The sequence below is a fragment of the Amblyraja radiata genome, chromosome 13 (assembly GCF_010909765.2).
Source record: "Amblyraja radiata isolate CabotCenter1 chromosome 13, sAmbRad1.1.pri, whole genome shotgun sequence".
In the NCBI taxonomy this organism is placed as follows: domain Eukaryota; kingdom Metazoa; phylum Chordata; class Chondrichthyes; order Rajiformes; family Rajidae; genus Amblyraja; species Amblyraja radiata.
Genome location: NC_045968.1, coordinates 14,505,628 through 14,530,977, shown reverse-complemented (window position 1 = coordinate 14,530,977; position 25,350 = coordinate 14,505,628). Strand labels below are relative to the sequence as shown.

The window sequence follows — 25,350 nt, the reverse complement described above, 5'->3', positions numbered from 1 at the left end:
TCTGCTGCACCTTGCATCAGAGATTTGTGTCTTGCAGGCAGGGAGATGTGCATCTTGTTTGGCACTGACATTGTGGGCTGTGCTGTAGTCTTCCATATTCTACTGCCTCCCATTGCTCATTCTAGCTGTAAACCTTGAAATAAAACACTCTTTTTGTAGTTTGTATTAAGAGTCTGAAGAAGGGTTCCGACCCGAAACGTCACCTGTTCATTATCTCGCGTTGCTCCAGCACTTTGTGCCTTTCCTCTGTATAAATCAGCATCTGCAGATCCTTCCCGCACAGATTGTATTATATGCAGCCATCCTGTCATCTATGGCCCTGTCCTTCCGTTTTAAGGCAAGCCGGAATGGATGTACAAGAAGAAGAAATTGAGCAGGAGAAATGAGGAAACGTAACTGAAAATAAACTGTTCTTAAATGATAGGAGCAGAATGAGGTAATTCATCACGTCTACTTGGCCATTCAATCAAGGCTGATCGATCTCTCCCTCCTAACCCCATTTTCCTGCCAAAATAAGCTGTTGCCGGGTTTAGGTTTATGGTACCAAATTATACTAAATAAAGTTTGTACAAGTTGTACCTGAGCCTTGAAGATTCTAAATATACTTAATTTACAGGATTATTTTACTTGTTTAATAGATAACATTAATATTGGCTTTAATTTCAAATGTATCCATTGTAAAGCCATTAATGTTTTAGAGGACCTGCAAATGTCTTAACTGCAGCCCATTTTGTCGAAGATCAAGCAGTGCCGTGCATCATTGGGATAAAACTCTGCTAGGTTTGTGGAAAAGCAAGGTAATTATATGAAATCCTCCTCGGGCAACGATCAAAAGTATGTCCTGGACACAAAATACATTTAAAATCTTTTTTGTTTATTGCAGTAGCAATGCTTGAAGAGAAGGGTGCTATTGTTGGGCTAATGGTTAACATTTGCTGTTCCAATTCTGCTTTATAGTTCTCCTCCTTGTAGTGTTGAGATCATTTGTAGAGGCCCACCCGTAAATTGGAGGAGCAGCACCTCATATTTCGCTTGGGCAGTTTACACCCCAGCGGTATGAACACTGACTTCTCCAATTTCAGGTAGTCCTTGCTTTCTCCCTCTTTCCCCTCCCCTTCCCAGCTCTCCCACAGCCCACTGGCTCCGCCTCTTTCTTTCTTCTCTTCCCCCCCCCCCCCCCATCCCTGCATCAGTCTGAAGAAGGGTCTTGACCCAAAACGTCACCTATTCCTTCGCCCCATAGATGCTGCCTCACCTCTTGAGTTTCTCCAGCATTTTTGTCTACTTTGGATTGCAGGAAAAAGGGATTTGCCAGATCAGTCTGCTGTTCCAGGAGTAAAATAAAGTTGATTTTTGTTTTACCCATTCCATAATATTTTGCAATTGCTATTGCTGACGTCTCCTCCCTTCTCTCCTGTCTGAATAATATTCTTTACATTTTACCACATTCTCCAGATATTTCAGTGTTTCAGATCGGCATTTACTGTACCTCAGTTAAAAACCCCTTTTCAACAAAAGCAATCACCATAATTACTATCAACAAAAGTAAAATGACTTTCGAGAAGTTAGTTCAGTACAATTGTGATTTTTACTTCAAAAATACCAAGAGCTCCATGTTGAGAGCAGATTGATGAATAGACGTAAAATCAAATTGGAAGAAAGATGTTTTTATGCCAAGCTTAATGTATGGAGACACAAGAGACTGCAGATGCTGGAATCTTGAGCAAATCTTGAAGTGGGGCAACAAAACCTCATATTTCCCTTTTAGTCGCCTCTTTCCCCTGTCCCCTTCAACCATATCCCTCCTTCTGGCTACACTCCCCTTCTTCTCTCCTCATCTGACACCCTTTTGCCTCCTTTCCACCCCCTTGTCATTTATTCCATCTAATCCTCCTCACCTATCCACCTATCACTCGCCGGTTTTTGTTGTCCCACTCCCCACCTCTTTCACCCCCCCACTCCATCAGTTTGAAGAAAGGATTCAACTGAAACATCGCCTGTCCATTCCCTCCACAGATGCTGCCTGACCTGCTGAGTATCTCCAGCACTTTGTGTTTTGCTCGTACTGCATGGGGGTATACATGGGCTATCCACATACCTCAGGAACCCGAACAATAACTAACTTGCAGCTTTTTCAACTGGTTTATTTTTCCACATGACCTTTCTTTAATGACATGAATGCTTTCTCTACCCTCTCCCCCGACCACTCATGTTCTGACCCGAAACATCACCAGTTCCTTTTCTCCAGAGATGCTGCCTGACCCACTGCGTTGCTCCAACCCTTTGTCTGTGTCCGTCTTAAGTACACCATATCTTTTGGTGGGTGAGATTGTTACGTAATCTTAAGCACGTCCTACAAGGAGCAGAATCTCTCATCATTATTCGCTGTGTTACTCCAGACATGCTGCAACATGGTTTAACCGTTAACTGCCTTTTGAAGTGACCTGAAAAGCCACTCGGTTACGTCATAAATACTACATTGAAATCGCAAAGGATTAAATGAAATGAACTCCCAGTGCCAACTTAGGCAGCCTTCCACATCTAGTTGTAAAGAGTGTTGGACTATTAAATAGTCAACAGAAGGTGAACCCCAGAATATTTCCTATCCAGCCACGATGGTGATGTATAGTGTGTGAATGGTAAAGATCAGGCTTTTGATAGGCCACACAAGTGTCCTGTGGCTGACTTATCTTGCTGCCTCCATGAGGATCCCATCATCACTGAAACCAGTCTTCAGCAAGTTCACATACAGAAGTTGGAGCTGCTCCGTGGAATGCGTGCGTTCAGTCTACAAGAGTTACTCCAAGCATCCTGTGTCTTCTCACTTTAATTCTCCAATAAAAGCCCATAAAGTGTGGGATTAACCCAGCGGGTCATGCAGCATCTCTGGCGAACATGGATAGGTGACGTTTCCGGTTGGGACGTTTCTTCTCTTCCACTTTGATTTATGAATCTGTGGCCTCCTGTGCTTTTCTAACAAGGTCCAGGTGATCTTTAAGAACAGTACCTCGTGCAAGATAACAAGGACCAGGCTGAAGGCTTTGCATAAGTGTATCCTTTTGAGATTCCCACCGACGCAGAAACTAGTGTTTGGAACATTGAAAGGATGCAGCAAAGTTGGTGGATCAAGGCAACATAGAAACATAGAAAATAGGTGCAGGAGTAGGCCATTCGGCCCTTCGAGCCTGCACCGCCATTCAATATGATCATGGCTGATCATCCAAATCAATATCCCATACCTGCCTTCTCTCCATACCCCCTGATCCCTTTAGCCACAAGGGCCACATCTAACTCCCTCTTAAATCTAGCCAATGAACTGGCCTCAACTACCTTCTGTGGCAGAGAGTTCCACAGATTCACAGATGTGTAAAAAATGATTTTCTCATCTCGGTCCTAAAAGACTTCCCTCTTATCCTTAAACTGTGACCCCTTGTTCTGGACTTCCCCAACATCGGGAATAACCTTCCTGCATCTAGCCTGTCCAACCCCTTAAGAATTTTGTAAGTTTCTATAAGATCCCCCCTCAATCTTCTAAATTCTAGCGTGTATAAGCCGAGTCTATCCAGTCTTTCTTCATATGAAAGTCCTGCCATCCCAGGAATCAGTCTGTTGAACCTTCTCTGTACTCCCTCTATGGCAAGAATGTCTTTCCTCAGATTAGGAGGCCAAAACTGGACGCAATACTCCAGGTGTGGTCTCACCAAGACCCTGTACAACTGCAGTAGAACCACCCTGCTCTTATACTCAAATCCTTTTGCTATGAATGCTAACATACCATTCGCTTTCTTCACTGCCTGCTGCACCTGCATGTCTACTTTCAATGACTGGTGTGCCATGACACCCAGGTCTCGTTGCATCTCCCCTTTTCCTAATCGGCCACCATTCAGATAATAGTCTACTTTCCTGTTTTTGCCACCAAAGCGGATAACCTCACATTTATCCACATTATACTGCATCTGCCATACATTTGCCCACTCACCCAACCTATCCAAGTCACCTTGCATTCAGGCTCGGGGCCGAATGGCCTACTCCTGCACCTATTTTCTATTTTTTCTATGTTTCCTCACAGCTAACACTGCCCCCCAGCTTCGTGTCATCCGCAAACTTGGAGATGTTGCATTCAATTGTGGATGTTGATGTTGGGAGCAGTCCATCTTGCCTCGCCTTCAGTTCAGTTGTTTGGTCTGCGTTTCGACCCAGCTTTGCAGAGAGCTGCAGCAGGGAGGTCCTGGCAAACTAAGCATTGGCCCAAACATGCTGCTCTCTGGATTGTCATCGAGCCTTCTGACACAATGCTGGTGATCGACATTGATATGGGTGGTAGGCAAAAATGCTGGAGCAACTCAGCGGATGAGGCAGCATGTATGGAGCTAAGGAATAGGTGACGTTTCGGGTCTGGACCCGAAACATCGCCTGTTCCTTCGCTCCATAGATGCTGCCTCACCCGCTGAGTTTCTCCAGCATTTTTGTCTACCTTCAATTTTTTCAGCATCTGCAGTTTTTTCTTCGACATTGATATGTGCGGTAATTGGTCAGTCTGTAGGAAGGAACTGCAGATGCTGGTTTACACCGAAGATAGACACACACACAGTGCTGGAGTAACTCAGCGGGTGAGGCAGCATCTCCGGATAGAAGGAATGGGTGACATTTCGGGTCAAGACCCTTCAGACTGAATTATTGATGTAATTATAATGAAGTATTATTGACGGCCTTTGGCAGGTTGACTGGGATGTGGTGTGTTCTGGAGCCCAGACCTTCAGCACAACAGCTGATAGTTTATGTGCTGTCTCATCCGTTGCTGCATCTTGTGCCTTGTGAATCGAATTTTCTGAAAACTGGCTTCTGTGCTGGTGAGAACTCAGGAGGAAGTCAGTGCAGATTGTTCATTTGACACTTGGCTGGATATTTCTGCATGTGTTTCTCCATATCTTTATCGCTCCCAATCGGGACCCCAGTGCCTCAACGTTGAAATTGTCCCCACCATTCATGACTAGGTGGGATTGTGAGGACTGTGTCGAGAGGCTTTGTGGGATATAAATGGTTCTGAGACCATGCCATTTGACAATAGGTGCAGGAGTAGGCCATTCGGCCCTTCGAGCCAGCACCGCCATTCAATGCGATCATGGATGATCATCCACAATCAGTATCCCGTTCCTGCCTTCTCCCCATATCCCCTATCTTCAAGAGCCCTATCTAACCCTCTCTTGAAAGCATCCAGAGAGTCTGCCTCCACCACTGAGAATTCCACACTCACCACTCTGTGAGAATTCCACAGACTCGCCACTGAGAATTCCACAGACTCGCCACTCTGAGAATTCCACAGACTCGCCACTCTCTGTGAGAATTTGGAATATAATGTATAGAAAAACTTGAGATCCAGTTTGGTGTAAAGAACAGAAAGGCAGGGTACTTGCTGAGAGTTTAGGTGGTGCTGATGTCCAAAGGGACCTGGCTATCCCCGAACACAATTCATTGTAGATAGAACAAGCAAAGACCAGAAAACAGGGCTTGATCCTGACCTCTGGTCCAGTCTGTGTGGAGTTTGCATGTTCTCCCCGTGGGTTTCGTCCGGGTGCTCGGAGGTTCAATGAAGATAGAAACAAAATGATTGAGTAACTCAGCGGGTCAGGCAGCATCTCTGAAGAGAAGGAATAGGTGACGTTTCAGGTTTTTCAGACTGAAAAAGGGTCTCGACCCAAAACTTCACCTATTCTTTCTCTCCAGAAATGCTGCCTGTCCTGCTGAGTTACATAGAAACATAGAAAATAGGTGCAGGAGTAGGTCATTCGGCCCTTCGAGCCTGCACCGCCATTCAATATGATCATGGCTGATCATCCAACTCGGTATCCTGTACCTGCCTTCTCTCCATACCCCCTGATCCCTTTAGCCACAAGGGCCACATCTAACTCCCTCTTAAATATAGCCAATGAACTGGCCTCAACTACCTTCTGTGGCAGAGAATTCCAGAGATTCACCACTCTCTGTGTGAAAAATGTTTTTCTCATCTCAGTCCTAAAAGATTTCCCCCTTATCCTTAAACTGTGACCCCTTGTTCTGGACTTCCCCAACATCGGGAACAATCTTCCTGCATCTAGCCTGTCCAACCCCTTAAGAATTTTGTAAGTTTCTATAAGATCCCCCCTCAATCTTCTAAATTCTAGCGAGTACAAGCCGAGTCTATCCAGTCTTTCTTCATATGAAAGTCCTGACATCCCAGGAATCAGTCTGGTGAACCTTCTCTGTACTCCCTCTATGGCAAGAATATCTTTCCTCAGATTAGGAGACCAAAACTGTACGCAATACTCCAGGTGTGGTCTCACCAAGACCCTGTACAACTGCAGTAGAACCTCCCTGCTCCTATACTCAAATCCTTTTGCTATGAATGCTAACATACCATTCGCCTTCTTCACTGCCTGCTGCACCTGCATGCCTACTTTTAATGACTGGTGTACCATGACACCCAGGTCTCGTTGCATCTCCCCCTTTCCTAATCGGCCACCATTCAGATAATAATCTACTTTCCTGTTTTTGCCACCAAAGTGGATAACCTCACATTTATCCACATTATACTGCATCTGCCATGCATTTGCCCACTCACCCAGCCTATTCAAGTCACCTTGCAGCCTCCTAGCATCCTCCACACAGCTAACACTGCCCCCCAGGTTCGTGTCATCCGCAAACTTGGAGACGTTGCATTCAATTCCCTCGTCCAAATCATTAATATATATCGTAAATAGCTGGGGTCCCAGAACTGAGCCTTGCGGTACCTTACTAGTCACTGCCTGCCATTGTGAAAAGGACCCGTTTACTCCTACTCTTTGCTTCCTGTCTGCCAGCCAGTTCTCTATCCACATCAATACTGAACCCCCAATACCATGTGCTTTAAGTTTGTATACTAATCTCTTATGTGGGACCTTGTCGAAAGCCTTCTGAAAGTCCAGATATAACACATCCACTGGTTCTCCCTTATCCACTCTACTAGTTACATCCTCGAAAAATTCTATAAGATTTGTCAGACATGATTTGCCCTTCATAAATCCATGCTGACTTTGTCCAATGATTTCACCACTTTCCAAATGTGCTGCTATCCCATCTTTAATAACTGATTCTAGCAGTTTCCCCACTACCAACGTTAGACTAACTGGTCTGTAATTCCCCGTTTTCTCTCTCCCTCCCTTTTTAAAAAGTGGTGTTACATTAGCTACCCTCCAATCCTCAGGAACTACTCCAGAATCTAAAGAGTTTTGAAAAATTATCACTAATGCATCCACTATTTCTGGGGCTACTTCCTTAAGTACTCTGGGATGCAGCCTATCTGGCCCTGGGGATTTATCGGCCTTTAATCCATTCAATTTACCTAACACCACTTCCCGGCTAACCTGGATTTCACTCAGTTCCTCCATCTCATTTGACCCCCGGTCCCCTGCTATTTCCGGCAGATTATTTATGTCTTCCTTAGTGAAGACAGAACCAAAGTAGTTATTCAATTGGTCTGCCATGTCCTTGTTCCCCATGATCAATTCACCCGTTTCTGACTGCAAGGGACCTACATTTGTTTTAACTAATCTTTTTCTCTTCACATATCTATAAAAGCTTTTGCAGTCAGTTTTTATGTTCCCTGCCAGTTTTCTTTCATAATCTATTTTCCCTTTCCTAATTAAGCCCTTTGTCCTCCTCTGCTGGTCTCTGAATTTCTCCCAGTCCTCTGGTAGGCTGCTTTTTCTGGCTAATTTGAACGCTTCATCTTTTGTTTTGATACTATCCCTGATTTCCCTTGTTATCCACGGATGCACTACCTTCCCTGATTTATTTTTTTGCCGAACTGGGATGAACAATTGTTGTAGTTCATCCATGCAGTCTTTAAATGCCTTCCATTGCATATCCACCGTCAACCCATTAAGAATCAATCGCCAGTCTATCTTGGCCAATTCACGTCTCATACCCTCAAAGTTACCTTTCTTTAAGTTCAGGACCCTTGTTTCTGAATTAACGATGTCACTCTCCATCCTAATGAAGAACTCAACCATATTATGGTCACTCTTGCCCAAGGGACCACGCACAACAAGACTGCTAACTAACCCTTCCTCATTACTCAATACCCAGTCTAGAATAGCCTGCTCTCTCGTTGGTTCCTCTACATGTTGGTTTAGAAAACTATCCCGCATACCTTCCAAGAAATCCTCTTCCTCAGCACCCTTGCCAATTTGACTCTCCAGCATTTTGTTCCTATCTTCAGTTTAAACCAGCATTTGCAGTTCCTTCCTCCACAGAGGTTCAATGAAATTGTACTAGAATAATTTGTAAATCAAATATGGTTGGTTGTCATTTTTGTTCGTATCCTGGTGTTGAGCATTGCATTTAAAGATTCATGCTTCATTGCAAAATTTATAGCAGCAGCTGAGAACTTGAATTTTACATTTTACTGCAGCCTATGAATCCTTAAAATCCTAGACTAAATGATGTCCTTGTTGATCTTGTTAGAACTCAAAATTTATTAAATTGCCAAATGAGTAATCCTTTCGGTAAATGTGCATATTCCTGGATATCTTGGTGTACAGTTATGGTTTAAATCATGGGTTTTTGTAATCCAGGGAAATACTGTGGCCAGATCCCATCTAACTCCCATTAACACCTCCGTTCAGTCCGTTGCAACTGTAAACTAACCGGGTGCTCAGCACTAACTCCCATTCCCACACTGACCTTTCTGTCCTGGACCTCCGCCATTGTCAGAGTGAGGCCCAGTGCAAATTGGAGGGACAGCACCTCTTATTTCGCTTGGGGAGTTTACGCCCCAGCGGTATGAACATTGACTTCACTAACTTCAAATAGCCCTTGCTTTCTCTCTCCATTTCCCCCCCCCCCCCTTCCAAGTTCTCCCACCAGTCTTACTGCCTCCACCTATCTTTGTTCCGCCCCCTCCCCCGACATCAGTCTGAAGAAGGGTCTCGACCCGAAACATCCCCCATTCTTTCTCTCCAGAGATGCTGCCTGTCCCGCTGAGTTACTCCAGCATTTTGTGTCTCCCATCTACATAGAGTTGTGTGCAACTACTAAAATATAAGCGAGTCCCACACATTACCCTGATTCTTCCATTTGCTCTCCAGAGGATGCAGCAGAGATGAGGACACAGTCCAGACCCTCACACAAACCATTCTCCCTTCCATTTATACCTCGCACTGCCTTGGCCAGCAGCATAATCAAGGACCAGTCGCACCCTAGACACTCTCCCTCTTCTCTCTCTCCCATCAGGCAAAAGGTATAGAAGCTTGAAAACGCACACCTCCAGATTCTGGGACCGTTTCTTCCCAGCTGTTATCAGGCAACTGAACCGTCCTCTCACCAAGAAAAGAGTTGGTTTAGGTTTAAGTTATCCTACCACAACCAGACAGCAGTGCTGAACTACAAACTTCCTCTTTGGTGTCCCTTGGAATTGAATTGAATTTTATTTTTGTCATTCAGACCTTTCAGTCTGAACGAAATTTCGTTGCCTTGCAGTCATACATCTATCTATATTTAAAACTGTGTGTGTGTTTCTGCTTGTCTTGTGGGTGCCAGCCTTTGATTCGTTGCTACGCCAACACCAGACGCAGAAACGCCAAGAATTTTTCCATTTTGGTGGAGATTTCACTTTTAATTCCAAGTATCCACTCCTGATTACATTTCGTCCCCCCCGACACTCACTCATTTTGTCGCCTCCTGCTGGCCAGCGACCATAACGGCTGCTGGCGCCTGCCTCTCGCCTCAAAGACGCCATTTAAAAACAGCCACACTGCTGAGTGCTGGAATCTTATGTTCGGGAACGGCTTGCAGGACCACGTCTCCCATGGGGGCTACGGGTAGGGAACGGGTGCGTTGGGGGAGCAGACCCAACGGGTCTGCACTTGGTCCAGTATAATTTAAAAAATAAATAAATAAATCCTTGATTTTTGGCTATCCTTGATTGGATTTTGTTGGGTTTACCTTGCACTAAAGGTTATTCCTTTATCATGCATTTATACACTGTGAATGGCTTGATTGTAATCATGTCTTGTCTTTCTGCTGATTGGATAGCACGCAACAAAAGCTTATCATGGTACCTCGGTACACGTGACAATAAACTAAACTGCACTGAGGAGGTGTTGGGAGTGGGTTTGGCACAGAGCTGCACCCACCCACCTTTGAAAATAGTTTCATACCTGTGTGAAGGGATTGAGGTGAGATTAGAATTGGGTTAAGTGGGGCGTTAAAAGATACGGGCGAAGGGAGGGGAGGTGCGTTAAACCATCTAGGAATGAGGAGTTCGGGGCTTCTTTGAATAGAATAGAATAGAATACATTTATTGTCATTGCACACCAACTGTACAACAAAATTCCATTGCATCTCCTTCGGTGTGCACATAGAAGACACAGGATAAAAGATTTAAAAAGAACAAAACGCAACAGCCATTGACTCACTTGTACACAAGATCAGTAAAGAAAATAATAAATGGGTATTAAAAATATTTTAAAAGAATATTGCGCATTATCTTGCACCCCGAATTATGTTGTGCTTCCCCCAGTGTTCTCTGTTAGAGTTAAGTTCTTTTATCGCACATGGATAGAAACTATTTTTTAGTCTACCGGTGCGAGCCTTCTGAGACCTGTATTGCCTCCCAGAGGGTAGCAGAGTGAAAAGGTGGTTGGCAGCATGGGATGTGTCCTGCATAATGTTTGTGGCCCGGCGCAAGCATCGGGCCCTGTATATGTCATCCAGGGAGGGCAGTTGAGCGTTTGTGATGCTCTGTGCAGTTTTAATAACTCTCTGCAGCGCCCTCCTCTCAGCCACAATGCAGCTAGCAAACCACACCTGGATGCCATAGGAGAGGATACTTTCCACGGCGCACCGGTAGAAGGACAGCAGCAGCGGCTGTGAAACGTTTGCTCTCCGCAGAGACCTCAGGAAATACAGCCGCTGCTGTGACTTTTTCACGAGAATGACGGTGTTCATTGTCCATTTGAGGTCTTGGGAGATGTACTCTCTCCACCATGTCTCCTTTGATGTAGAGAGGAGCAGGTTCCTCTCTCCTCCTCCTGAAGTCAATAACCAGTTCTCCTCCTGAACCAATAACCAATAACCAGCTTCCAACCTCATCGTTCCCCAGCTCCGCACAGCCCGGTTTTACCTTCTCCCCAAAATCCACAAATCCGGCTCTCCCGGCAGACCCATTGTCTCTGCTTGTTCGTGCCCCACCGAACTCATCTCCACATACCTTGACTCCATACTATCCCCCTTGGTTAAATCCCTTCCCACCTATGTTCTAGACACCTCAGACACTCTCCGCCGCCTCCGCGCTTTCCACTCTCTAGGCCCTCACCCCCTCATCTTCACCATGGACGTCCAGTCACTCTACACCTCCATCCCCCACCAGGATTGCCTCAAAGCCCTCCGGTTCTTCCTCGACCAGAGGAGCAACCTATACCCAGCCACTGACACTCTCCTCCGCCTAGCGGAGTTGGTACTCACCCTCAACAACTTTACGTTTGACTCCTCCCATTTCCTCCAAACACAAGGCGTAGCTATGGGCACACGCATGGGCCCCAGCTACGCCTGCCTCTTTGTCGGGTACGTCGAACAATCCTTGTTCAATACGTACCAGGGCCCCATCCCCGACCTCTACCTCCGTTCCATTGACGACTGCTTTGGGGCCACCTCCTGCACCCACACACAATTGACTGACTTCATCCACTTCACCACCAACTTCCATCCGGCACTCAAATACACCTGGACCATTTCCAACACTTCCCTACCATTCCTTGACCTCACCATCTCCATCGCAGGGGATAGACTTCTGACCGACATACACTACAAACCCACTGACTCACGTGGCTATCTGGACTACACGTCTTCCCACCCTGCCCCCTGTAAAGACTCCATCTCCTACTCCCAATTCCTCCGTCTACGCCGCATCTGCTCCCAGGATGAGACGTTCCACACCAGGGCATCGGAAATGTCCTCGCTCTTCAGGGTACGGGGATTCCCCTCCTCCACCATAGATGAGGCTCGCACCAGGGTCTCGTCCATATCCCGCAACACTGCTCTCTCTCCCCATCCCCGCACTCGCAACAAGGGCAGAGTCCCCCTAGTCCTCACCTTTCACCCCACCAGCCGGCAAATACAACAAATCATCCTCCGCCATTTTCGCCACCTCCAACGTGACCCCACCACTCGCCACATCTTCCCATCTCCCCCCATGTCTGCCTTCCGCAAAGACCGCTCCCTCCGCAACTCCCTTGTCAATTCTTCCCTTCCCTCCCGTACCACCCCCTCCCCGGGCACTTTCCGTTGCAACCGCAAGAAATGCAACACCTGTCCCTTTACCTCCCCCCTCGACTCCATTCAAGGACCCAAGCAGTCGTTCCAGGTGCGACAAAGGTTCACCTGTATCTCCTCCAACCTCATCTACTGCATCCGCTGCTTTAGATGCCAGCTGATTTACATCGGTGAGACTAAGCGGAGGTTGGGCGATCGTTTCGCCGAACACCTCCGCTCAGTCCGCAAGAACCTACCTGAACTCCCGGTGGCTCAGCACTTCAACTCTCCCTCCCATTCCCAATCCGACCTCTCTGTCCTGGGTCTCCTCCATTGCCAGAGTGAGCAACACCGGAAATTGGAGGAACAGCACCTCATATTCCGCCTGGGTAGTCTGCGGCCGGCGGGCATGAACATTGAATTCTCCCAATTTTGCTAGCCCTTGCTGCCTCCTCCCCTTCCTTAACCCTCGAGCTGTCTCCTCCCATCCCCCCGCCCTCGGGCTCCTCCTCCCCTTTTTCATTCCTTCTCCCCCCCCCCCCCACCCCCTATCAGTCTGAAGAAGGGTTTCGGCCCGAAACGTCACCTATTTCCTTCGCTCCATAGATGCTGCTGCACCCGCTGAGTTTCTCCAGCATTTTTGTGTACCAGTTCTTTTGTTTTGGTTGGGTTGAGTACCAGGTTATTTTTAGTGCACCAGACAGTCAGTTTTTGGACTTCATCTCTGTAGGCAGACTCGTCGTTGTTATTTATCAGCCCCACCACAGTCGTGTCATCTGCAAACTTGATGATCCGGTTTGTGCTGTGTATTGGTATGCAGTCATGGGTGTATATTGTGTATAAGATAGGACTCAGCACACACCCTTGTGGCGCTCCTGTGCTGAGCGTCAGGACTGGGGAGTGATTGAACCCCATCCTGACAGTCTGTGGACGATCTGTTAAGTCCTTGATCCATCTGCATGTGTTGGCATTAACACCCAGGTCAGACTGTTTGTCCACCATTCTGCTGGGGATGATGGTATTGAATGCAGAACTAAAATCTACAAACAACATTCTCACATACGAGCCAGGGCGCTCCAGCTGAGTCAGTGCAGAATGTAGAGCTATGTTGATGGCGTCCTCTGTTGACCTATTAGCTCTATATGCAAACTGATGCTGATCCAGGGTGGGTGGGAGTGAGGATTTAATGTGGGCCAGGACCAGCCTCTCAAAGCACTTCATCACAGTTGAAGTGAGAGCAACAGGTCGGTAGTCGTTCAAGCTGGTGATTTATGTTTTTTTGGGAACAGGCACGATGGTAGCAGTCTTGAAGCATTTAGGGACAGTGCATGTTGACAGAGAGAGGTTAAAGATGTCGCTAAAAACCTCTGCTAACTGGTCTGCACAGTCCCAGGTACTGTGGGTACACGTATAGATTGATATGTTATGCTTTTTGGGTAAAAAGCAGACTTAAAAATCAACATAAATGAACAGGCAGTGTAGGTTTACACCGAAGATAGACACAAAAAGCTAGACAAAAATACTGGAGAAACTCAGCGGGTGAGGCAGCATCTATGGAGCGAAGGAAATAGGCGACGTTTCTGGTCGGGACCCTCTTCAGATTGATGTGAGGGTGGGGAAGAAGAAAGGAAGAGGCGGAGACAGTGGTCTGAGGGAGAGCTGGGAAGGGGAGGGGAAAGACAGAGAAAGCAGGGACTAACTGGAATTGTAGAAGTCAATATTCATACTGCTGGGGTGTAAACTAGATGCTGGATGCTGCCTGACCTGATAAATTAACAGGAGGAATGGATTTCAGGTTGAAAATCAGCCATTGGCTTGTTGGAAGGAGAATGATCTTGTTAAATGATGAAGGTCGAACAAGGCCAGGTGGATGAATTCCACAGAGTCTGAAGAAGGGTCCCGACCTGATCCATCACCTATCCATGTTCTCTGGGGATGCTGCCTGTCCTGCCGAGCTACTCCAGCACTTTGTCTTATTTTGCAAACCAGCATCTGCAGTTCTGAGTCCAGATTACTTCAGTTTTTTTTTTAAATGGTGGGAAATGTTTTTTTCCCCATGAGGCGAGAGTGAATGTTTTGTATATTGTCTTGTTTATTCTAAAAGTGTTTTCAGAACAAAAATCCTGTCATATTTCATAATATTCAAAAAATAACTCATTGTGTGGTGGTTGTGTACGTTGAATTGCATTGAATTACTCTCTTCATTACAGATCGGTTTTGTAATTGTGTGCGTGGACATTTTATATACCAGGCAAAATGAGTGAACTGGAACAGTTGCGGCAAGAAGCGGAGCAACTGAGGAATCAAATCCGGGTAAGATGCCACCATAGCCCTGCCTTCTACAACCAGCTGGTTTGAAATTCCACTAGCAATAACCAAGGTCTAAGGACTTCCTTAGTCACAGGGTGGTGAATCTGTGGAATTCTCTGCCTCAGAGGGCGGTGGAGGCCGGTTCTCTGGCCACTTTCAAGGGAGAGCTAGATAAGGCTCTTAAAGATAGCGGAGTCAGGGGATATGGGGAGAAGGCAGGAACGGGGTACTGATTGTGGATGATCCGCCATGATCACATTGAATGGCAGTACTGGCTCGAAGGGCCGAACGGCCTACTCCTGCAGAGATTGGTAGATTATTGATTAGTGTAGATGTTGGGGGTTGTGGAGAGAAGGCAGAAGAATGGGGTTGGGGTTAAGATAGATCAGCCATGATTGAATGCCGGAGTAGACTTGATGGGCCGAATGGCCTAATTCTGCTCCTATCATAGAAAATGGGTGCAGTAGTAGGCCATTTGGCCCTTCGAGCCAGCAATGCCATTCAATATGATCATGGCTGATCATCCAAAATCAGCACCCCGTTCTGGCTTTTCCCCCCATATCCCTTGATTCCCTTCGCCCTAAGAGCTTATCATTTATGAAGAATAATGGTGGTGCAGATAGGACCTTGGCCCATGATATTATTACTCATGACTGATGCTGGCAGTGCAGCAGATAACATTGTGTTTGTCGTTACAGGATGCAAGGAAAGCTTGTGGTGATTCTACTCTGGCCCAGGTAAACACATTGGTGAAGTGGACAACTAGCTTGCTTTTGTCTTTCTGCTGTGTCACTTTTATTGAAACATAGCTACCTGTTCTTTGCAGATCACGGCCGGTCTAGATTCAGTGGGTCGAATCCAAATGCGTACAAGGCGCACGCTGAGGGGGCATTTGGCCAAAATCTACGCCATGCATTGGGGAACAGACTCCAGGTTAGTTATCACACGTTAAAGGTCTATACTCTATTGTTTACGAGTCCATCACCATTTCGTGTTTTTTTCCCCCCGGCACTCTTGTTTCCAGAGCTTCTCTGCATTATCCATGTTGCCGGACCAACAGAGGTCGCAGTCTCACGGAGGAGCCCAACGGTACCGGAACGTTCCGTCTAGGCGGCCGAGGGCAAATTGGGCTGTGGGAACGGATCTGCCGGTACCAGCTGGGCCGGAGTTCCAGAGCCCCGGCCGCAGGGGGGCAAATTACACCAGCTGATCGGCTCTGGAAGTCCCGATGAGGTCGAGATCGGCCGCCTCCACATTTTTTTTGCGGGGACTTCCGGGTGGCCACTCTCATAATTTTGTCCGGATTAAAGAAGGTGCCGGAAATTTAGTGGTGGCCCTATGATCAGCGACTGCCAAGTGTAACTCATGCATTGTAAGGTTTATATGTTGAATCAATTGCATTGTTCATTGTATGAGATCAGCAATACGGAGCCTGCATTCAGATGGAGCTGGCTCTGTTTGACATTCATTTATATCCATGCTCTTTATTTATATATTTAATGTGAGCACATGCTCAAGATTATCCATTAGTGTCTTGGTTCTAACATTCAAGCAATTTGTTGCAGCAGCCCATTTATTTCAAATTGTCCAGTTTATGAATACCTTATTAAAATCTGTGGTGAATATACTGCCATGGTGGGCTTTTGCAGTGTGATCTTTTTAAAAAAAAAACTATTAAATTAGAGGTCATATCGTGGGTTTAATATTGGTTAGGACTAATTAACTAGTTTTTGTCTTACGCTAAATTCGACGCTTTATAACGCACTGGCTATTAACCTGTAGGAAGAAACTGCAGATGCTGGTTTAAACCGAAGATCGACACAAAAAGCTGGAGTAACTCAGCGGGACGGGCAGCATCTCTGGAGAGAAGGAATGGATGACGTTTTAGGTCACGACCGTTCCTCAGAGGAAGGTTGTCGACCCGAAATGTCACCCATTCCTTTTATTCCCACACAACCTGTTATTCTGGTATTATCCCAACATTCTGTGATGGGAATAAATCTCTAGCTTGGAGCCCAGCTCTCGACCGTTCTTTAATCAGGGTAGATTTTAATTGATGGGTGTAACCGTATTTTGGGCTCTGTAGTCCAGTATCAGCTGTTGTGGAACATAAAAATTAAATATTTAAACTGAGAAAATAATGGAAGAATAAGGATTTAGTGCATGGCAATAGTAGATTTTAATTACCACAGAAAACGACTTCTTCCACTTTTCTCGGTAGAGGTTATTTACTTATCCAATCCCTGACTATTATCATTGTCTACAGGTCTCAACTCGAAACGTCACCTATTCCTTCACTCCATAGATGCTGCCTCACCCGCTGAGTTTCTCCAGCATTTTTGTCTACCACGACAGATAATCCTCCGACATTTTCGCCACCTCCAATGGGATCCCACCACTGGCCTTATCTTCCCATGTCCTCCCCTTTCTGCTTTCTGCAGAGACCGCTCCCTCCGTAACTCCCTGGTCAATTTGTCCCTTCCCACCCAAACCACCCTGGTACTTTCCCTTGCAACCGCAGGAAATGCTACACTTGTCGCTTTACCTCCACCCCTCGACTCCATCCAAGGACCCAAGCAGTATTTCCAGGTGAGGCAGAGGTTCACCTGCACCTTCTCCAACCTCATCTATTACATCCGCTGCTCTAGGTGTCAACTGCTCTGCATCGGTGAGACCAAGCGCAGGCTGGGCAATCGCTTCTCCCAACACCTCCGCACAGTTCGCTTTAACCAACCTGATCACCCGGGAGCTCAGCACTTCAACTCCCCCTCCCATTCCAAATCCGACTTTTCTGTCCTGGGCCTCCTCCATGGCCAGAGTGAGTCCCACTGCAAATTGGAGGAGCAGCACCTCATATTTCGCTTGGGTAGTTTACATCCCAGCGGTATGAACACTGACTTCTCCAATTTCAGGTAGTCCTTGCTTTCTCCCTCTTTCCCCTCCCCTTCCCAGCTCTCCCACAGCCTACTGTCTCCGCCTCTTCCTTTCTTCTTCCCGCCCCCCCCCCCTCCCCAACCCCCACATCAGTCTGAAGAAGTGACACAAACCGAAACGTCACCTATTCCTTCGCTCCATAGATGCTGCCTCACCCGCTGAGTTTCTCCAGCATTTTTGCCTACCTGACTTTTACCTGAACTGGTTATTACTTTGATCTTTATTCCAAACGTTTTAAACAGCTTTTGCATTCTGTTTCCATCTTTACTGTGTGTTGTATTTGATTCCACATCCTAAAAGTATTATTCATTTCAAAGTAAGACCACTATCCTGTTGTAAATTTTACATGCTTTAATTTCTCTGTTTAATGAGGTACTGTCCCAATATATCTTGTCTAAAATCTTGACATTTAGAACACGTTGTAGTCGGGCAAGAAAGAGTTCTGTTTCTCTCACCATTCCATGACTAAGAACAGCTCCTCCAGACTTCTTGTCTAAAGTTGATGTGTTACTAACCTTGTCATTAACTTCAAATATATTTTTATATCTGCAGACTATTAGTAAGTGCATCACAAGATGGAAAATTAATCATCTGGGATAGTTATACAACGAACAAAGTAAGAATGCACAGAAGCTTACTTGTTTCAGAGTATGTCTTTCAGATCGTGTTTAAGAGTGAATCAGTAATCATTGTTTTCTATGTTTCTCCTATAGATGCATGCTATCCCATTGCGATCATCCTGGGTTATGACCTGTGCCTACGCTCCATCGGGCAATTATGTTGCTTGTGGTGGGCTGGACAACATCTGCTCGATATACAGCCTGAAGACTAGAGAGGGGAATGTTCGAGTAAGCAGGGAGCTGCCGGGACATACAGGTGAGGCTGGGCAGGCAGGTATTATGTTCACACTAATCCCTGTTGGGAGGAGTCCAGAATCAGGGGGTCACAGTTTAAGAATAAGGGAGATGTGGGAAAATCTTTTTCACCCAGAGAGTCGTGAATCTGTGGAATTGTCTGCCTCAGAAGGCAGTGGAGGCCAATTCTCTGGATGCTTTCAAGAGAGAGTCCCACTTGGCGATTTATTTTTATTTTTATTTTTTTCGGCGACTGCCGGCTTCATTTCAGCGTCGCCAAAAGATTTTGAACATTTCAAAATCCAGCAACGATAAAAAAATGTTGCGACACTTGAAAAAACACCGCGCGTCAATATGTCATCACCGCTGCATCATGCAGCAAATTTTTTGGCAACCTGATATGCCAGTCAATGATGCCAGTAGTCGCCGAAAAACATCGCCAAGTGGAACAGGCCCTTTAGATAGGGCTCTTAAAGATGGCGGAGCCGGGGGATATGGCGAGAAGGCAGGAACGGGGTACTGATTGTGGATGATCAGCCATAATCACATTGAATGGCGGTGCTGGCTCGAAGGGCCGAATGGCCTACTCCTGCATCTATTGTCTATTGTCTCTCCCCATTGCAGCTGCTGGCAATGCGTTAGCAGCAGATGTTAATTGGATATCAGGATGTATTGGATAAGTAAGTCCTTTAATGGGACATTGCCAGCTGAGCAACAGAAAGGCAGATTCGATTGTGATTAAACCAGTTAATGATGCGTTGATTAATCTTTGTTGAAATAATGGTTGAGGTGGCATGTTCTGTGGTTCCTGTTGAAATGAGAGCTGTGTAATGTAGTCACATCATGACCACTGTCGACGGCAATTTCATTTCCAATTGAGTGGGGTGTAACTGGGACGCCAGGTATCACCGTGAGCCCTCTGGAGATGTTGTGGGCTTATCAATGAAACATCAAAGAAGGAGGGTGCCCACCTGATGACCCCGATGACGTACCTACCTTACTTTCAGCACCCCAATCCCACTGCAAATATCTAGAGTGCCGACTTATTACAGGGATTGAAACATCAAGTCATATTAGCTCTACTGCTCCATCAACCGCCAAAATGCGGTTCACTTCTTTTTTAAAGAAACTAAGCGAAAGACTGTTTATTGCATTAGAGGGAACTAAAAGTGTAAGAAATGAAATTGACGTAATCCATTTAATTTCTACATGTGAACTGTTAAATCAGATGTTGGACACCAGGAACTGCAGATGCTGGAAGCTCGAGCAGAACACCAAGTGCTGGAGGAACTCGTGGGTCAGGCAGCATCTGCGGAGGGAATGGACAGGCAAAGTTTTGGGTTGGGATTGGTTAGTCTGAAGAAGGGTCCTGATCCGAAACGTTGCCCGTCTATTCCCTCCACAGATGCTGCCTGACCCACCGAGTTCCTCCAGCTCTTTGTGTTTAAATCGGATGCTCGATTTGATTTGAAGACCTTGTTTGGAGAAGGTGTTTATAAAGACCCCCTCCGAATAATTATGAATTCCGCTAATGTTGACACTGACTGCATTCACTTTTTTCTCAACAGGTTATTTATCATGTTGTCGTTTTCTGGATGACAACCAGATTATTACAAGTTCAGGAGATACAAATTGGTGAGTGTGTTTCATCGTGCACCCCCACAATACAGGGGCCACTCTTGGGAAGAGCCTGTGGCCACAGCTTAGTCCTTGTGATGAAAAGATGCAAACTGGCATGCAAGGGATGCAAATAATTTGGTTAATTTGAGCTACCGATTAGAAAATGAGTTGAAATCTGCATTTAGACACAAAACGTTGGAGAAACTCAGCAGGTCAGGCAGCATATGGAATGGAATGGCATGTTGGCCTTTATAACAAAACGAGTTGAGTATAGGAGCAAAGAGGTCCTTCTGCAGTTGTACAGGGCCCTGGTGAGACCACACCTGGAGTATTGTGTGCTGTTTTGGTCCCCTAATTTGAGGAAGGACATTCTTGCTATTGAGGGAGTGTGGCAAAGGTTTACAAGGTTAATTCCTGGGATGGCGGGACTGTCATGTGCTGAGAGAATGGAGCGGCTGAGCTTATATACTCTGGAGTTTAGAAGAATGAGAGGGGATCTTATTGAAACATATAAGATTATTAAAGGTTTGGACACGCTAGAGGCAGGAAACATGTTCCCGATGTTGGGGGAGTCCAGAACCAGGGGCCACTGTTTAAGAATAAGGGGTAAGCCATTTAGAACAGAGACGAGGAAACACTTTTTCACCCAGAGAGTTGTGAGTCTGTGGAATTCTCTGCCTCAGAGGGCGGTGGAGGCCGGTTCTTTGGATACTTTCAAGAGAGAGCTAGATAGGGCTCTTGAAGATAGCGGAGTCAGGGGATATGGGGAGAAGGCAGGAACGGGGTACTGATTGTGGATGATCAGCTATGATCACATTGAATGGCGGTGCTGGCTCGAAGGACCAAAAGGCCTACTCCTGCACCTATTGTCGATAGTAATCTTTAGAGAAAAGGAACAGGTGACGTTTCAGGTCGGAGCTCTTCCAGAAGAAGGGTTAAAATTGTCAAACTGGGAATGGGAGAGGATTGGGAGTGGGAAAACTGAGTTAGGGAGGAAGGTAAATCCATTTGAAATGGGGTGGAGAGAACAGAATAACATCACGGGCATTCTGAGCTTGGAGGAGAGATGGAGATGTTGAAAGTTGCAGTGGACGGAGAGGCAATTTGTATACACAAGGAACTGCAGGTGCTGGTTTACAAAAAAAGATACAAAGTGCTGGAGTAAATCAATAGGGCAGGCAATATCTCTGGAGGCAATGTTTCGGGACCTGTTTGACGAGGACAAAGGACAAATACTAAGGACGTTTATTGTCACATACACCAATTGGTGCAGTGAAATTTGCGTTGCCGTGCAGCACACAAATAAGATAAACACAACACTATAGAATTTGGCATAAAACATAAAACATCCCCCCACAATGGAATCAACGTTTCCCACAGTGAGGGAAGGCACCAAAGTTCAGTCCTCTTCCTCTTGTTCGCCCGTAGTCGGGGCCTATTGAGGCCTCCGCAGTCGCCGCAACGGTGGCCTGATGTTTCAGGCCCTCGAATGGAAAAACACTCTCAGCGGCCCGGAGCCTCCGAATCGGCCGCTTCCTCCCAGTTCACATCCATGTTCTCTGCAGATGCTGCCTGATCCGCTGAGTTACTCCAGCATTCTGTGAAACGTCACCTATCCATGTTCTCTGCAGATGCAGCCTGACCTGCTGAGTTACTCCAGCACTCTGTGAAACGTCACCTATCCATGTTCTCCAGAGATGCTGCCTGACCTGCTGAGTTACTCCAGCACTTTGTATCTGTTTTATGAAGTTTGTACTCCAATCCTAGGCTTGGAGAAATCTGTGGGATCAGCCAGAAGAGAACATTTTCTTCCCACTATTTGTTCATTGGACAGTTTAATAAGGATGAGCTGCATTTATGTGAAGCTTTTGCTCTTGTGAACATAACATATGAACGTGGGGAAACGAGGAACTGCAGATGCTGGAGTCTTAAGCAAAGGAACTCAGCGGGTCAGGCAGCATCTGTGGAGGGAATGGACAGGTTCTTCAGGCACTGTCATTTTGTAAAGTGTTAATGTTTTGTATTTCTAGTGTGTTATGGGACATTGAGACGGGAAATCAAACGACAACATTTGCGGGCCACACTGGGGACGTGATGAGCCTCACCCTCAGTCCCGACATGAAGATATTTGTCTCCGGCGCCTGCGATGCTTCTGCCAAACTGTGGGATATTCGAGACGGGATGTGTCGGCAGTCCTTCACGGGGCACGTGTCTGATATCAATGCAGTGTGTGTAAGTGTACGCTCAGGCCCTGCAATGTGTTATAATGGAGGGTCACTCAGCGGCTCGGGCAGCATCCGTGGATGGAACGGACAGACAAGGTCTCGGGTTGGGACCCTTTAGACCACTTGAAGTGGGGGGGGGGGGGGGGAGGGTAGGAGACGATGACACAATAAAGAAGTAATAAAAAGTAAGTGCAGATGCTGGTTTATACAAAGATAGACACAAAATGCTGGTTTGTACCAAAGTTAGACAATAGGTGCAGGAGTAGGCCATTCGGGCCCTTCGAGCTGATCATGGACACAAAATACTGGCGTTACCGATAATAGACACAAAATGCTGGCGGTTTTATATTAAATAATGAAGAGCAGTTTCCACCAATGCTCTTCATCCACAGGACTACTTTATCACAATGACGTGATTGGTGAAAACAATGATTTTAAAAAAAAATTTAAAACACCAAGTGAAATTGGATTTAGGTACACGTTCTTTTACGTTTTAATTGTGCAAACAGTTACAATCACACCTGGAGTATTGTGTGCTGTTTTGGTCCCCTAATTTGAGGAAGGACATTCTTGCTATTGAGGGAGTGCAGCGAAGGTTTACAAGGTTAATTCCCGGGATGGCGGGACTGTCATATGCTGAGAGAATGGAGCGGCTGGGCTTATACACTCTGGAGTTTAGAAGGATGAGAGGGGATCTAATTGAAACATATAAGATTATTAAGGGTTACAATCACAATGACATAAAATCTTTAAGAAGGAACTGCAGATGCTGGAAAAATCGAAGGTTGACAAAAATGCTGGAGAAACTCGAAACCAGAAACGTCACCTATTCCTTCGCTCCATAGATGCTGCCTCACCCGCTGAGTTTCTCCAGCATTTTTGTCTACCTATGATATAAAATCTATTGCTTTATAAAAATGAGGGCCAAGTAGTGAACATGATTTTGTGACCATCCTGTTGAATGTGGATCATTTCTGGAGCATTGTATGTCCTGTTTCCTTTGGCAGTTTTTTCCCAATGGCAATGCGTTTGCCACTGGCTCGGACGACGCGACGTGCCGGCTGTTTGACCTGCGGGCCGATCAGGAGCTGATGATGTACTCTCACGACAACATCATCTGCGGGATTACCTCCGTTGCCTTTTCCAAGAGCGGCCGCCTTCTGCTTGCCGGCTACGATGACTTCAACTGCAACGTGTGGGACTCTCTAAAGGGAGATCGCGCAGGTCAGCACTCCACTCTTTACTATGCTGTCATGTTAAACATTGTTAGCACCTGCGCCAACTGCCAATCACCCACCCATACACTAGTTCTATGTCCTTCCAGTTTTGCATCCTAACACTAGAGTCAATTCACCAACACGCCTTTGGGATGTTGAGGGGAAAACCGGAGCACCTAGAGGAAACCCACGCTATCTAAAGGAGAACGTGCAAACTCCACATGGACAGCACCTGTTCACACTAGTTCTATGTTCTCCCACTTTCTCATCCACTCCCTACACACTAGTGGGAAAATTTACAGAGCACATTGACCTACAATCGCTCATATTTGGGATGAGGGGGGGAGATCCACGCGGTCACAGGGAGAGCGTGAAAACTCCACACAGACGACATCCAAATCAGGATTGAACCCGGGACTCTGGGGCATTGTGGAAGCTCTGCTAGCTGCATCACTGGGACACCCAATGGTGTAAAACTATAGTCAAATTTACCATTAAAATAGCTTTGGTTTAGTGTTGAGATGTAGCGCAGGAACTGGCCCCGCGGGGTCCGCGCCGACCAGCGATCACCTCGTACACTAGCACTATCCCACACACACACACACACGAGGGACAATTTTAAATTTACAGAAGCCAATTAATCTACGAACCTTCATGCCTTTGGAGTGTGGGAGGAAACCGGAGCACCCGGAGAAATCCCACACGGTCACATGGGGAGCGTACAAACTCGGTACAGACGGCACTCGTAGTCAGGATGGAACTCGGGTCTCTGGCGCTGTGAGGCAGTAACCCTGGTGCTGCACGGCACTAACAAGACTGCTGCACCACCCTGTGCCCCTATGTACTGCAGGTAATAATACTAAGTTGTGCTTTGTGCGCCCTGCAGGCGTGCTGGCCGGCCATGACAACCGTGTCAGCTGTCTGGGCATCACGGACGACGGAATGGCGGTAGCAACCGGCTCTTGGGATAGCTTCCTGAAAATCTGGAACTGAGGTAGAGACGTGAATATTGTCCACGGGACTGCCCGGGCTGACACCCACAGCAATCAAACAACATCCTTCTTATCAAGTATTTGCAGGTGACAGTTGTCTGTCTCTCACTGAATACAATTGTATAACACCAGGCTTGTGTAAAGTGGGCTCATCTAATGAAGAGGAAACATCGCTGACAGCTGCTAACTGTAAAAGGCTGGTACAATATCACGGTGACTAGGAAAATATTTCAAACTAACCATTGTTTAGTTTTAATGACTGCATTGTTTGGAGGGGTTTTTTTTTGTTGCTAATCTGCCAATCTGTTTTGTACAGAATGTACACATTACAGCAGCGAATCGTGTAATTTGTCTATGTAAAAAAAAAAAAAAAAAAAAAATCAAATTTTTAAAGCTAAATTTCTTGCCTGTATTTATCCAATTCCACTGAAGTTGGTGATGAATTGATTGCTGTTGAGATTTTTTGGTGAATTAACTTATTGTGTGATATTTTGGTGGCGTGCACACTTTTTTGCAGGTTTATAATTTTACAGAACATTCCATCTACACTTTGATTTGTCTGTGCATTTGCACTGCCTAACGCACTGTACAGAGACGGGATCTATCGTGTTACACTAACTGCTGCCTGCTGCACCGTTACAAGACAATGCATCTTCCTCCATCAGTCCTGCCTCTTGCCGGCCACACCCACCCACCCTGAACACAAGTTTGTTGTCTCTCCGGACTAGCGGCTGCTGGCCCCATCAGTCACCTCGCCATTCACTTCCCCCATCATTTCCCCGTTGATAGTGTTAATTCATGGAACATCACCATCGTGCGGTGTAGTGGCGCAGCGGGTTGAGCTGCTGCCTCACAGCACCAGGGGCCAGGGCTCGACCCTGACCTTGGGTGCTGTCTGTGCGTGCAGTTTGCACGATTTCCCTGTGACCGC

At 46.3% G+C, this 25,350-nt stretch overlaps 1 protein-coding gene across 2 annotated transcripts in view; it reads left to right on the top strand.

The window, feature by feature from the left end:
* The window catches only part of gnb4 (G protein subunit beta 4), a 31,725-nt gene extending 6,907 nt beyond the window's left edge, over positions 1-24,818 (top strand). Inside the window, exons 2-10 of one of the 2 annotated variants that reach the window (XM_033031286.1) lie at positions 14,478-14,580; positions 15,276-15,314; positions 15,404-15,510; positions 18,064-18,127; positions 18,225-18,387; positions 19,934-20,000; positions 22,016-22,217; positions 23,218-23,434; positions 24,314-24,818. In XM_033031286.1, coding sequence (XP_032887177.1) covers positions 14,524-14,580; positions 15,276-15,314; positions 15,404-15,510; positions 18,064-18,127; positions 18,225-18,387; positions 19,934-20,000; positions 22,016-22,217; positions 23,218-23,434; positions 24,314-24,420 — 1,023 coding nt within the window. In that variant the 5' untranslated portion in view covers positions 14,478-14,523 and the 3' untranslated portion in view covers positions 24,421-24,818. The remainder of the gene's footprint in view (positions 1-14,477; positions 14,581-15,275; positions 15,315-15,403; positions 15,511-18,063; positions 18,128-18,224; positions 18,388-19,933; positions 20,001-22,015; positions 22,218-23,217; positions 23,435-24,313) is intronic. The other variant, XM_033031285.1, reaches the window with a different exon arrangement.
* The last annotated feature ends 532 nt before the right edge of the window (positions 24,819-25,350 follow it).